General features: G+C 42.8%; 1 protein-coding gene across 1 annotated transcript in view; it reads right to left on the reverse strand.

Annotated features, from left to right (window-relative positions):
* The window catches only part of GLCCI1 (glucocorticoid induced 1), a 136,090-nt gene that overhangs the window by 37,575 nt on the left and 84,212 nt on the right, over nt 1–14,303 (reverse strand). Inside the window, exon 4 of the mRNA XM_077490730.1 lies at nt 7,017–7,130. Within this exon, the coding sequence (XP_077346856.1) occupies nt 7,017–7,130 (114 nt within the window). The remainder of the gene's footprint in view (nt 1–7,016; nt 7,131–14,303) is intronic.

Below are 14,303 nucleotides of genomic sequence, written 5' to 3' on the forward strand. Positions count from 1 at the left end.
AAAAAAAAAAAAAAAAAAAAAGGTCTGGCTTTACATCTACATCTCAAGTAGAAAAACATGCTCCCTACCCTACAAGCATGTTTCAGAAGAGGATCTCTCTGTGGAAGCAGAAGCCTCTACAGAGATCTTACTACTCCAACCCCCACTAGAGGGTCTTCAATAAGCAGAGCATGAGTTATTGTGATTGCAAAGCTATAGGTCTTTTAATAAACCCAATGGTTACTATTTGACCTGCACCATTTGGAGCCCTTTTTTTTCCGCTTTCTCTTATTTCGCTGACCATCCTCTGCATTTGGGGTGGCACCCCAATGCGAATAATTGGACCTTGCCGTCCCGAGAGACGCATGCTACAGCCTAATACTGGAAGTCCACCTAATCCGGAGATAGCTGAGCCACTTACCTGGACTACTATCAACTCTCTAATTGGTACCATTTTGGACCATAAGCGCTGTTGACTCAACCGTCGTATGACAGATGAGTCCACCCTCTCTGGTAAGAGTGTTTAATTATTCTTTGAAGTTACTTCAGACAAGCCGTCATTTCCAGTTTCGTCTGATTTGTGGATTATCCGATTTCCCCGTTGGGAAGATCAACATCAATATTTGTCTACTATTCAACACATGTGGACTATTTCACTGGGACTCACATTTTAGTTACTGATACCTACCAGTATCTGTACACTCCTACAGATAGGCTGTGTTCTGAGTGAACATTTGTACTTTTATACACGGAATTTTATATTTTCGTCATTTATATGTGGTATATTGTCAGTTTCATTACTGACACTAACTCATATCTCATTTTTTATTTCACTGATTTAGCGCTACACTATTTGTCACTCCACTTCCACTGAACTTTGAGTGTCAGCTGCTGACCTTTATTTGTCTTTAGTCATAGCGCAGTGTTTTCCCTTTGAATTTAAAACTATAGGTCTGACTTAGCGGGGGGGAGGGGGCATATGTTGTAAACATTTTTCGCTCATGGTTAGTGTTTGACTGAAGCCATTTATCATCAACTGTTTACTCTTTAAATCATAATGGCAACAATGAAACTACCCAAATGACCCTGAACAAAGAAAAAAGTTGACATACCCCAGTTCTTAATATCGTGTATTACCCCTTTAACATCAACGACAGCTTGAAGTCTTCTGTGGTATTTGTGGATGAGGCTCTTTATCTTCTCAGATGGTAACGCTGCCCATTTCTCTTGGCAAAAAGCCTCCAGTTCCTGTAAATTCTTGGGCTGTCTTGTATGAACGGCACGTTTGAGATCTCCCCAGAGTGGCTCAATGATATTGGGGTCAGGAGACTGCTGTAGCCAATGATAGGTCGACTTGGACTTGTGTTTTGGGTCGTCACGTTGGCATCTCCAAGTACGTTAAAATGCACCGCTTCCTGGCTGATGAATGCAAATGTTCTTCCAATATTTGATAACATACTGCATTCATCTTGCTATCAATTATGTCCAAATTTCCTGTGCCTTTGTAGCTCACACATCCCCAAAACATCAGCGATCCACCTCCGTGTTTCACAGTAGGAATGGTGTACCTTTCATCAGAAGGCCTTGTTGACTCCTCTCCAAATTAAGCACTTATGGTTGTGGCCAAAAAGCTAAATTTTGGTCTCATCACCCCAAATGACTGTGCCAGAAGGTTTGAGGCTTGTCTGTGCTGTTTGGCGTATCATAAGCGGGATACTTTGTGCCATTTGCGTAGTAATGGCTTTCTTCTGGCGACTCGACCATGCAGCCCATCTTTCTTCACGTGCCTCCTTATTATGCATCTTGAAACCGACACACCACATGTTTTCAGAGAGTCCTGTATTTCACCTGAAGTTATTTGTGCATTTCTTTGCATCCTGAACAATTTTCCTGGCAGTTGTGGCTGAAATTTTAGTTGGTCTACCTGACCATGGTTTGGTTTTAACAGAACCCCTCATTTTCCACTTCTTGATTAGAGTGTGAACACTGCTGATTGGTATTCTCAATTCCTTTGATATCTTTTTTATATCCCTTTCCTGTTTTATACAGATCAACTACCCTTTCCTGCAGATCCTTTGACAATTCTTTTGCTTTCCCCATAGAATCCAGAAAAGTCAGTGCAACACTGGATGAAAGATGCAAGGATCTGTCAGTAGTCCAAAAACTCATTGACCTTTTATACACACACCAATTACAAGCAAACAGAGCACAGGTGAGGGTGGTTACCTTTAATAGCCATTTCAAACACCTTTGTGTCATCTTGTGTATGCTACCAGGCCAAAAATCACCAGGGTATGCAAACTTTTGATCAGGCTCATTTGGATAGCGAATTGTAATTATGATTTAAAAAAAAGTAAACACAGTTGATTGATAACAAATGGCCTCAGCCAAACACTAACCATGAGTGAAAGTGTTTTTGTGTTACTCATTCTCTGAAAAATGGGCAAGAAAACAAATTCTGCCAGGGTATGTAAACTTATGAGCACAATAAATATCTATTTTTTTGTATGGTCCTTTAAAGAAATCATGTACTGCAAGAAATGTGGGGCTGCCACTGCCTCAAGAAAATTCTAGCTGCCTGGCTATCAGGCAGTCCTGCTGGCTTTGACATTTTGAGTCACGGAGCCGAGGTATGCATTACATGACTTCACAAGCTGCATGCTTGTCCCAGGTCAGCCACTAAAAATACTGGACTTATGAAAGCTGCATGACAGCCAAGCAACCTGCATTTTTAGGAAGAGGGGACGGCATCAGCACCCTACATATTTCTCCCATGACAGGATTTAATTTACGGCAAAATGAAATATTTGATGAAAGCGGTCCCCACCTCCGGCTTCCTCGCACCACTCATACACCAACTATACTGTAAATCTGTTAGTATAGTAACAGGAGTCCGTTTTTGAGCATCAAAAAAGAAAAAGAAAAAGCAGAACTACTACGAGATATTCAAGCAAGGTGTTCAAGCCAGGTTTCCTTGCTGAAACACAGTGTGCTTCTACAATGAGAAGAGGGAGCCAACAGTAAAAACCTTGCGCACAGCAGAAAAAGTAAATAGGCAGACTGAATTGAATTAGACATTGTTAAAGTGGAACTTTACCTATAACCACTAAATACAATTTTTTTTTTTTTTTTTTAGCAGGGAACATACGTTCCACATTACTAATTTTGTTACCAAAATTGGTGTACTGTAAATTACCTAAATCATTGCTTGTTTCTTCCTGTTGGAGGCTGCCATTTTAAAGAAAGCCCCGAGCCCCTGAACAGCAGTAAATCTGCAGAGCTGACATGGCAAAGGCCCGCTGTTCTCTGTGTGGCGGTCGAATGGCCTGCCTGTCCTTTTCCATCCAACGGTCATCCTGTTCAATGGACGGATAAGGGATCTGTCTGTTTTTAGCAGACCGGATGCTGGCAGGTGGCAGCAGACACCTCACGCTGACATCCGCCACTCCATAGAGAACAGTGGGTGGTCCAATTGGACTGCTGGTATGAAAGGGGCCTTGGAACTAAAATAAGTAAAGATACAGCATCTTACCAGGAATATCTAGAAAAGTTCATTGTGCCCAAGCCAAACTCTGAAGAATAGATTTGTCCTGAACTCTGAAATACAGAAGTGCAGTTCCTACTCCTAGGCACTCCTTTGTTTTTTTTAAAAAAAAAAAGAGAATTTCACCTTTTCATACAAAAAAAATGAATGCACATCTTTTCTCCAAAAAAAAAATAAAAAAAATTGTAAAAGTGCATTTTTTTGTTTTACTTTGCAGCCTTCAAAAACACTGCACCCACAATCAGCAGATTTCATGTGCAATGCATGGATCCTGCACACTCCAAGAGCTGTCAGGCAGTTACTGAATGGCAGGAAGAATCAATGGGCTACGAGAGGGCGCACCAGCACCATTTTGGGTTCATTGAGAACTACAAGCAGTCAGCCACAATGGCTGATGGTATTTGTAGTCCAATTTATTCACAGGAAACTGAATGATTGATTGGCTGTGTGGGTGGAGCCCCACATGGCCATCCTGTTTTTAAGTTGCGACAGAGGGTGCCGGTGTCTGTCTGGGGGGGGGGGACACTGGCTGCAGTAGGTGGGTCATTAGGAGCATTACATCCTAAATATGGGTGAAACAGGTTTTATAAAAAATAAAAAGATAAAATCAGGTATATATTTTTAGCCCTTTCCAGTCACATGATCCGGCTTCCCCTGTGTCAGCCAGCAATGGCTGCAGAGGAGAAGAAAGCTCAATAGCTGGCATTACCTGGGAGCGGTGACGCCACTCATAAGTTTACCATGGCCCTTCCATTGTCGCCGCTCCCTCCCCTTCAGTCACCAATGGTTGACACACGGGACCGGACTGCAGCAGCCTGACATTAGGGAGGTGTATACAGGTCTTTCTTACACCGGTTAGTCAGAACAGACGTTAGGAGGTGGCGAGAGCATATTTAAAATTAGATTCTTGCTGAAATTCTCCTTCAAGCCCATAAATACATAGATGTATGTCTGCAGTGTGAGACCCCTGGCACTGTTGCCTCCCTTCGGTGAGGTCACTAATGTGCTGCTCAAGGTTTTCCTTGCTGTAGAAGAAGCTGTACTTGAAGACCTACAATGCAAGATTTCCTTCTTCATCCACCATTGAATGTTACTCTTCAACTCACCTGGGGACGGTTCAGACATGAGAACACATCCCCTCTACCAAGGAGCCAGTCTCCACACACATACTCCATGCACACTAAGCAAGTCAGTCATTGCAAAAATGAGCAGCTTCATGGAGCCTACAGGGAACACCCTGGAATCAGCCTTTGCCCTCTTCCACAGTACAGGTCCTCTAACGTCTGAAGCTTACATGAGCATGAAAAAATCCCCCATCACATGTTTAGTCATGGGAGGTCAGCATTGTAGATCTCATACTTAGAAAAATAGCTTTAGCTGTAAGGCTGGGTTCACACTGCTGCGGGGGGAGATCCGGATGTGATTCGCACCGCAAATCACATCCGATCTCTGTAGCGATGCGAGTTCAGCCATACAGATAGTATGGCCGAATTCGCATCGCTCCCGCAGCAAACTCGCACGGGACCCTTTTTTTGGTCCGCAACAGAATCGGATCGCATGGGTGTTCACACCATGCGATCCAATTCCTGTGCGAGTCGGCAGATCGCACTGCGATATGCGGACGGATCTGGGGGTGTCATTAACATATCATTGACACTCCCAGCCGTCCGCATAGGGCAGTGTGAACTGGCGGGAGTAATGCGATGCGGGAAAACGCTGCGGATTCGCGGCGTTCCCGCTTCGCAGCGGTGTGAACCCGGCCTTAAAAATAGTTTTACAAAAAAAAGTTATTCTGGCACAATTTACACAGCAACATTCTCGCAAAACAAAAAAAGTGTCAACTAAACATATGCATCCCCCCCCCCCAACTCACCATCGTAACAAAACCTCTGCCCCCACCTTCTCAACGTGTTGATGTTTTTGCAGAGGGAGCGTTAAAAAACACTAAGTGCTACTGAAATATAAACTTAAAAATAAAAAAGTGGAAATCACTTACTGCTGATGTGGGCCAAGTGACTAATCAGATAACTGTAGAAGAATCCGACCCTGAATGTAGCCGCTGCTCCTCCCCAGCATAAAATACTAAAGATTACACCACAAAACTGTTCCCTGCCCAAGATGCAACAAAGCTTTCCCTATTTTATCTACTTTCTGTATTCTATAAAAACGCCAACAGGTGCCTCACTGTACAGAGTATACATTACCTATCAGCCCCTCTAGCCTTTCAGGGGAGTTTACAATCTAATGTCCCTACTACCCAAATACACAATAGAGTACTGGTTTATTCATGGGAGGCCTAGTCCCAGATATAAGTTTATGGGAGGACACCAGGGCACCTAGAGCAAGGGGTGCTCAACCCATGGTCTGCAACCTCAGATCAGGAAAGTGCATGACCGTCATCTGGCGTGCATATTAGCAGTGGCACACCCACCCGCAGGTCCATGGATCGCGCAGTAAGCAATCGCAATCATGTGACCTGCAATTGATACTATAGCATTTATCTGTGCTTAGTGGACTTAACCACTTAAAGCCTCGTACACGACTATTTTTTTCCGTTCAACACGCTGATCCTCCGATCCCCACTTTAAAAAAAATAAATAAATAAATAAAAAATAAAAAATATACATGAGCCTTCATTTAATCCAGCACTGTGAAAGTTTGCAGCTCTTCTCTCCACTCGCTTCCTGGTCACCCGTGCTTTGCCGAGGCAGCGGGAGCCATTGGCTCCCCACTGCTGTCAAAGCCAGGGACGGGGGAAAGCGGGGCTGAATCCCATAGTCTGTCAACAGACAGTGAGGCTTGGGAGCGAGCTTGCATGAGTGCCATAATGGAAAGTGGCTTTCTAAGGGGGGCACTCGGTGGAGGGGAGGAACCAGGACTGCCAGCAGGGGACCTGCTCTGTGCAATTTGATTGCAAAGAGCAGGCAAGTATAAACCTGTTTGTTATTTTAATAAAAACACTTTCAGGACTCGATCTCACCAGACGTGCGTGAAAACAGATGGGAACTGCACAGATTTCCCTTTCAGAGACATTTTACATCAGTTTTAAATTAGCGCCAGTTGTGAGTTTGACGCACATTGACATCAGTTTTCATGTGCGTCAGTTATTTGACCTGTTCACACCAATGTTGGTCATAGTTTTTTTCCCTGTGCAGAAAACTGCATACATGTTGCAAATTCCTGTGCAGAAAAAGTCTGCACGCGATACCAATGTTCTGGTGTGAACAAGGTACATAGAGAGCAATTGTGTTTTTTTTTGTGCCCTTGCAGAAAAACGGACGTCTCTGCATCATGGTGTGAAGGAGGCCTGAAGCCTCTCATAGCAGGATCCCAACCAAGAGACCAATAAAACCAGAAAATGGGTTTGGAACAGCGTTGAAGCAAAAGCTCTGCTTGGTGTGTGCTGAGCCATTCAGCTCAATACAAGTTCTCACCCTGGTAGGCAGGAGAACGGAGGCTTGAAGAGCAGAAGCAGTGCTGTGGACGGCCTCACCTGAGTATGATTGATTGCTATGTGGTTTCCCTGGAGAGGCGATGGACTGTCTTTATCTTTGATGTGACGAGTGTTGTTCTTGGTCCGCTGTAACTGCTGTCTTAGTTTGGCGATCTGTTAAGAAAAAAAAAAAAATACGTTTGTACAATTTGTACGATTTTGGTGGGGATTCAGGTAAACTGGCAGCTGACCAAATCACTAACAAACCCAATCCATTCAGTCTTAGCAACCAACGAAAGGAAACTTGGACTAGGATAAAATGTAAGCTGCAATCACTGACCTCTCCTTAAAAATATGTTTGGCCTGACTCTTATGCCAATCCAATGGCTTCAATAGTTCCAGATCCACCGACATGGAATATTCACAAGTGGAGGTTTACCGTGACACAACAGACGGCATGCTTATTCTAAGTCAGAAAGCATTAAAGGGCAACATAATATATATTTTATGTATAATAACACATTGATATAGCAGCATAATGGTAACACAATAGTAACATCATAAAATGACCACACATTGATACGTGTCCCCACAATGAAAGATATAATGTATTCAAATTGGTAGGATCCAAAGAAGAGCATAGACTAGATAGTATATGATGGTAGTACAAAGAGCATCAAACAGCTTGACGCGTTTCATGGCTACATTACCACTCTTCAGAGCAGATGCAATACAAGTGTCTACAAGAGCACTGAGAATAAGTATTAGATAGAATAAAGATTAAAAAGAAAAATCATAAAAATATTAAAATCACCCACTCATACTTACAGACCAATCATGAGTATGATTAAGGACAATGGAGGGCAAGAACCGGCTGGGCAGATCGATAGCCACGGGAGTGGAGGTGGTGATCCTCAGATGCAGATGGAACATATTATATTTTTATCATTTTGGGGACACGTATCAATGAATCTGATCATTTTATGATGTTACTATTGTGTTACCATTGTGCTGCTATACCAATGTGTTATTGTACATAAAATATATTATGTTTCGGAATTAAAGTTTTTCCGTTCTTTTTTTTAACTTATTTTGTATGTACCTTGTTACTATGCATTAGCAATGGTCACAAACATGTATTACTTGCCAGACATGTCGTGTCCTCTCCCCAAGTCCCACACTTTGCTCTTAATTATCTAATTGCCGGGGATGGAGGTACAGTTTAATGTCCTCATATAAAGTCCCAAATTCCTTGTTCTCTTTATATCCGTCCTACTGGGAATGGAATCATGTGCCAAACATGGTCTATATATTCTATTGGGTAGCATACAGTATATAACAAGCACTGTGGAGACATATCAATGTGTCTGGCAAAACTAGGATGTCATTTTTGTGTTACCATTACGTTGTTATGCCAATTTGCTACTTTGTATTAGGTTTTGGAATCTAGGTTATATTGTACTGCGCTGTTTATACTTTATTAGGTCTTAAAGAGGGATTCCACCTACAAAAGAAATATTAAAAGCCAGCAGCTATAAAGACTACAGCTGCTGACTTTTAATAAATGGACACTCACCTGTCCCAGGGTCCAGCGATGTCGGCAGCCAAGGCCGATCGATCGCTCGGCTCCTGCCGCCACCATTCTAGGTGAGGGAATCAGGAAGTGAAGCTGCGTGGCTTCACTTCCCGGTTCCCTACTGCGCATGCGCGAGTCGCGCAGCGCAATAGGAATTGTCCGCGCTGTCACTGGGACCCGTGTGTGTCCCAGCAGACAGCGCGGCAGGACAGGAAGAGGCATAGACTCCCACGGGAGTCTATGCCCAGAAGTGGGTGTAAATACCTGTCTGACAGGTATGTCCAACCCCCTCCCCCCTGAAAGGTGCCAATTGTGACGCCGGAGGGGGGAGGGTTCCGATCAGCAGAAGTTCCACTTTAGGGTGGAACCCCGCTTTAATATAATACGTATGTTCACAAATCTGGTTTACCCACCAAACATAACACTCCGCTACCTTCCTGGCTACATGTTTCATATTAAGTCCCAAACTATGCTTATAAAATTACTTAAATATTGGGGCGTGTCCTGCCCTTTTTTTGATTTCACTATTCCAACATGCTGTTAACATTGGGATGTCTTCACTTGTGGAGCACTGGAGTGTGATATGATAAAAAGAAACCACACTAGAACAATATACGTTAACATTATTATACAGAATTTATATGCCGCCAACAGTTTGCGCAGTGCTTTACAACACGAAGGCAGAGAGTACAGTTGCAAAACAATTGAATGCAGGATGAATCAGAGGGTCTTGCTCATTATAGCTTACAATCTAGGAGATCAACAAATGCACGGGGTACAGGACAACTAGGCTTTACACCGCAACCCATCCCTCTCCAGAAACCTAGCTGTAGTCCCACACCCTCCCTCAACTTGCCATACACTGCTAAAATTTTGGTCGATTCCTGTGATTTGGCCGAAATTCAGGCTGTGGGCGACCCTGCCCCCACCAATCATCTTGACAAACTTTGATTAAGAACCCGGTTGATAAAAAGTTGGCCGAATAGTGACAGCAGGCATTTAGCTGTGGTCACTGTTGAGGTTTTCTGACAGCCACAGGTACCTGCTCATCAGAATACAATAGATGGTAGTGGAATATTAGATCGGCCACCTATATATTGGCATTCACTGGGAATTCAAGGATTTGTGTCTATGGCCAACATAACTGTAGCTAACTCCCTTAATATATCACAGATCAGCAGGTGGCCCCAATAAAGACTGGAATGCTACACAGACGTACTTGCAAGCCAGTAAGTAGAAGGATTTTCCTTTAGGACCTATAGAGAATGTCTCTAATTGGAAGCATTACACAGATCTAAAAACTCAGATGAGCAAAAGAACCCCTTCCAACCTAGTGAGCGCAGGCCACAGATTCTGGATTGGGTTGCTTGCTGATCCTTGGAATGCAGAAGGGGATATAGGTAGAAAGACATTATGGATTAAATTAGAATACTCATTGCAGGGCACAATGTAAAACAGGACTGCATTTTTTGGGGGGGGGGGGGGGGGGGGGACTGCAGCCAGCATAGGGAAAAGGAAGGGATTTCTCAATTCCAGAGCCCAAATTCCTTAGCCACCAAGTCAAAGACCATCCGATCTTCTGTGCCAGACGGATTGGTCTTTCTAGGGAATGGATCGTCTTGTCCCACGACAATAGGATGTTATGTTGTAGAGGTCTGAAGTGAAACTTTTCAAACAGGCTACCATCAGACCCAAGACTTTCATGCAGAAGAGGAGAGTTTGCCGATTCTGGGATTGTACAGATCAATCCAATAAGTGTGGAAGAAAACACACTCTGCACTGAGCTGTATTCAGGACTAAACCCCGGATTCTCCAAATAAGTCAGATTCAGCAAAGACTTCTGAAGGTACAGAGTCCATCAGAAACGTAATGTTTAGACAGTCAAGGATATGATGTCTGATGGCACGCCAATGGCAACTGTTCCCTCAAAAGAAGATAGTCTAAGTAGCCCAAAATGGAGTCTGCACTAGGGTGAAGATCTGGGCAACAAACTGGTAGTATAAGGGCCCAACAGTATAACAATGCAATGGTAAGGTGGGGACTTGCAGGAAAGCATCCGTGATAACCACAGAAGTCAGAATGTTTTCCTAGTAAAAAAGGGAGGTGGTAAAAGACCAGTTGGATTCCAAGCAGAATTTCTGGGCTCACCTTCAGAGCTTTGAGATCCAAGGCCGATGTCCCATTTGGGAAATGGTGAACAGGTTGGAGTAAAACTCCTGGAACTATTCCAGTGGAATGGAGGCAATTACACTACTGTTCAGATGACACAAGGGTGCTTGACGGAGGTCTGCCAATTTGTGCAATGACACAATGGAAATGTTGGCAGCTGAGAAGCTGAAGAGCAAACTCCAGCAAGCGTCTCTAAGATGACACCGCCTGCACCAAAAAAGTCAGATATGAATTGTTCACGTTTCCACCAACTTGAATCTCAATCACCCACATTCCCCAATCATACACATTGAGTAGCCATTACTACCCATCAGAACATGGTAACTGAGCAAGTCTGAACCACGGAAAAAAAAAATGGAAGAAGTTCTCATGCAATGGACAATTTTCCCGGGGTGTGATACTAGCTTTACAGAAAACTCAGGTTAATGGTCGGTCAATAGGGTGCACTTTTCTTAGTTCGTTGACTGGTCCCAGTTGACTGCAGTAGTTTTTTGTCCCCCAGTTAGGCCCAACACCACAAACAACTAACAGCACCTTCATCTACTTTTACACATCGTTTTAAGGCTGAAAAATCCATTAATATATCTGGTTAATGTGACGGTTTAATCTTGCGGTAGTGCAGACACGGGATAGTGGAGACGTTCACTTGCACTTTGTAATTAAACCAACTAGAACAAAACTGATGTCTAGGTTACCGAGTGTGGGCGTAAAGTAACTAGCGAGAAGTGTAAAGCGGCGGGCGTGGGCGCAGTATGGATGACACATAGTAATTTGCAACCTGTGCTTTTATTCAGGCAGCACAGCTCCCTCATTGGCAGTGACAGATTGGGGTTATTCGGGATTTTAATAGCTGCTGACCTGAAATAACATTCAATATTAAGGAGAGTCTTCCTTTGCCACACAATTGTCTTTCATGACATAACTGCATGCGGCACACTTATTATAAACTTTAATCGGCAAAAGTTCCTGGAAACTCTGGGTCCAGTTCAAACAATGTTACCCAATGGGGAACAAGTGGCTAACTGCAATTCACGGATTTGGAGAGGAATACATTCAATTCCATTAAATACATTATTCTACTTTAAAGTGCATCTAAAGCTCATTTTTTGTTTTTTAAACAAAATGGCCATAAAATGCAGCATCCCTAATAACTAAAAATTGTATCTGCAAAGTTAAGCACCCCTTTTCTATCTTAGAATTCAAGACCATATAAGACTAGAGAGAAACAATGCATTAAATAGGGGATCTCCTCTTGGACACACAAAAAAAAAAAAAAAAAAGCGCTCTTGATGAAGTGGAGGTAGTTCATGAAACACGTTGAGCTCGGTTATGACAAGAAAGCTGGATTTCACCACATGTTAAATACTTTTATGGAATTTAAATTTATACACTATTGTATTTTGTTATCTAAGAGGAGATCCTCTTTTAAAAAAAAAAAAGGAGAAATACAGAGAAAGCTCGTTTAGCTGTACTTCTATGCACTCCTGTGACCCGTTTTCAGCAGAGAGCAGGCTGAAGTACACTCTCTGCTGACATTATTATTATTATTATTATTAAAAAGGTACTTATATAGCGCCGTCAATTTACACAGAGCTTTACATAAACATTCACATCGGTCCCTACCCTCAAGAAGCTTACAATCTAAGGTCCCCAACACACATTCATATACCAGGGCCAATTTAGACAGAAGCCAATTAACCTACCAGCACGTCTTTGGAATGTGGGAAGAAACTGGAGTACCCGGAGGAAAACGATGCATGCACAGAGAGAACATGCAAACTCCAGGCCGGTAGTGTCGTGGTTGGGATTTGAACCAGAGACCCTTTTACTGCTACCCACTACACCACCCTGCCACAGAAGTCTGTCCAGGCTCTGCATCATCATGACCACAGAGTCAGGATCCGCCATATCCCTGGACCGACACTCGGCTCTGCCTATCAGTGAGTCACCATTAGCCTGAGCCGGCCATAGCCCAGTGCTTTGGTGACTGACAGTCAGCAGTTCTCTGCTCAGCTGTAAGAACCAAGCGATTGGCAGTGTTCAATCACTCGGTTCTCCGTGTTACATGCAGCTTTCACCTAGGTATATATATATTTTTTTAAAGAGTCAAAAAAAAAAAAAAAAAAAAAAAGACCCAGAAACATTTGTATTGATTGTGTTCTCTATTCTTATATGATCTTGAATTTTAAGATTAAAAATTTAAAAGCTTTATTTTTTGTGTCACTGTCTAGAGCTGGCACAAAAAAAAAAAAAAATGCGATCTCGATTCAACCCCCTTCTCAATCTTAAAATGGAACTTCAGACATTATTTCATCTTTCCATCTATTATATCTTCTGCCCTTGTGGTTTAAACTTTTTTTTTCTGCCAGTAAATATCTTATACTGCCCACTTCCTGTTTCTTGTCTGGTCATTAGCCTAGGCTTATGACATTAACTCCCCTCCCTCTCGTGAGTTTGCCAGGAAGGGAAGGGGGTGAGTCATAAGAGGGCCAATGAGAGCTGCAGAGGTGGTGGTGTGCCTCTGTGTAAATCCAGGAAGTGAACAGGCAGCAGCTTCAGCTGCCCACAGTTAAAATGGTTGCAGCCAGACTAAGCAAAGGGAGATTTCTGCACCATATTTGGCAAGTACAGAATCACAGTATACATAAAATATGCAAAGTGGTTGGAGGGAAGCTTCAGAATCGCAAAGATGTTTTTATTACAAAATTATGTGAGCAGCTGAAAAAAATAAATAAAAGCAGCCTGCTATATTGCTCACATTGAGATAAGAAACCATCATTTGGCTCTTTTATATCAAAGGGACAAACATCAGTCTGTAAATGACGTCAGTTTAACTACTTAACCACTTCCCGACCGGCGCCCAACGATGTACGTCGGCAGAATGGCACAGGCAGGCAAATTGGCGGACAGGTACGTCCATTTGAAATTGCCACCCTGCCATTGCGTGCGTCCGGTTGCGCAGACTCGATCGCCACAGGGATACCCACGATCGTCTCACGGGGAGGCTGAATGGGGAGATGCGGAAGTAAACAGCATCTCCCTGTTCTGCCTAGCAACAAGTGACACTGATCTCTGCTCCAATCACAGGGATGCTCTGCTCTAACACAGCCATGCCCCCTCAGTAACACACCCCTAGGACACACTTAAACCCTACACTGCCACCCTCTGGTTAACCCCTTCACTGCCAGTGTGCATTTATATAGCACTGATTGCTGTATAAATGACAATGGTCCCAAAAAATTGTCAAATATGTCTGCCATAATGTCACAATAAAAAATAAAAATAAAAATACGCTGATCGCCGCCATTACTAATACAAAAAAAAATACAAAAAAAAAATGCCATAAAACTACCCCCTATTTAGTAGACGCTATAACTTTTGCGCAAACCAATCAATCGCTTATTGCGATTTTTACCAAAAATATGTAGAAGAATACGTATCGGCCTAAACTGAGGGAAAAAGTTTTTTTTAAATATATTTTTGGGGGATATTATAGCAACAAGTAAAAAATAATGAGTTTTTTCCAAAATTGTCGCTCTATTTTGTTTATAGCGCAAAAAATAAAAATAAAAAAAACGCAGGGGTGATCAAATACCACCAAA

This window comes from Lithobates pipiens, unplaced genomic scaffold, assembly GCF_037356315.1.
Source record: "Lithobates pipiens isolate NorthernLeopardFrog02 unplaced genomic scaffold, aLitPip1_a1.2 Scaffold_19, whole genome shotgun sequence".
Classification (NCBI taxonomy): domain Eukaryota; kingdom Metazoa; phylum Chordata; class Amphibia; order Anura; family Ranidae; genus Lithobates; species Lithobates pipiens.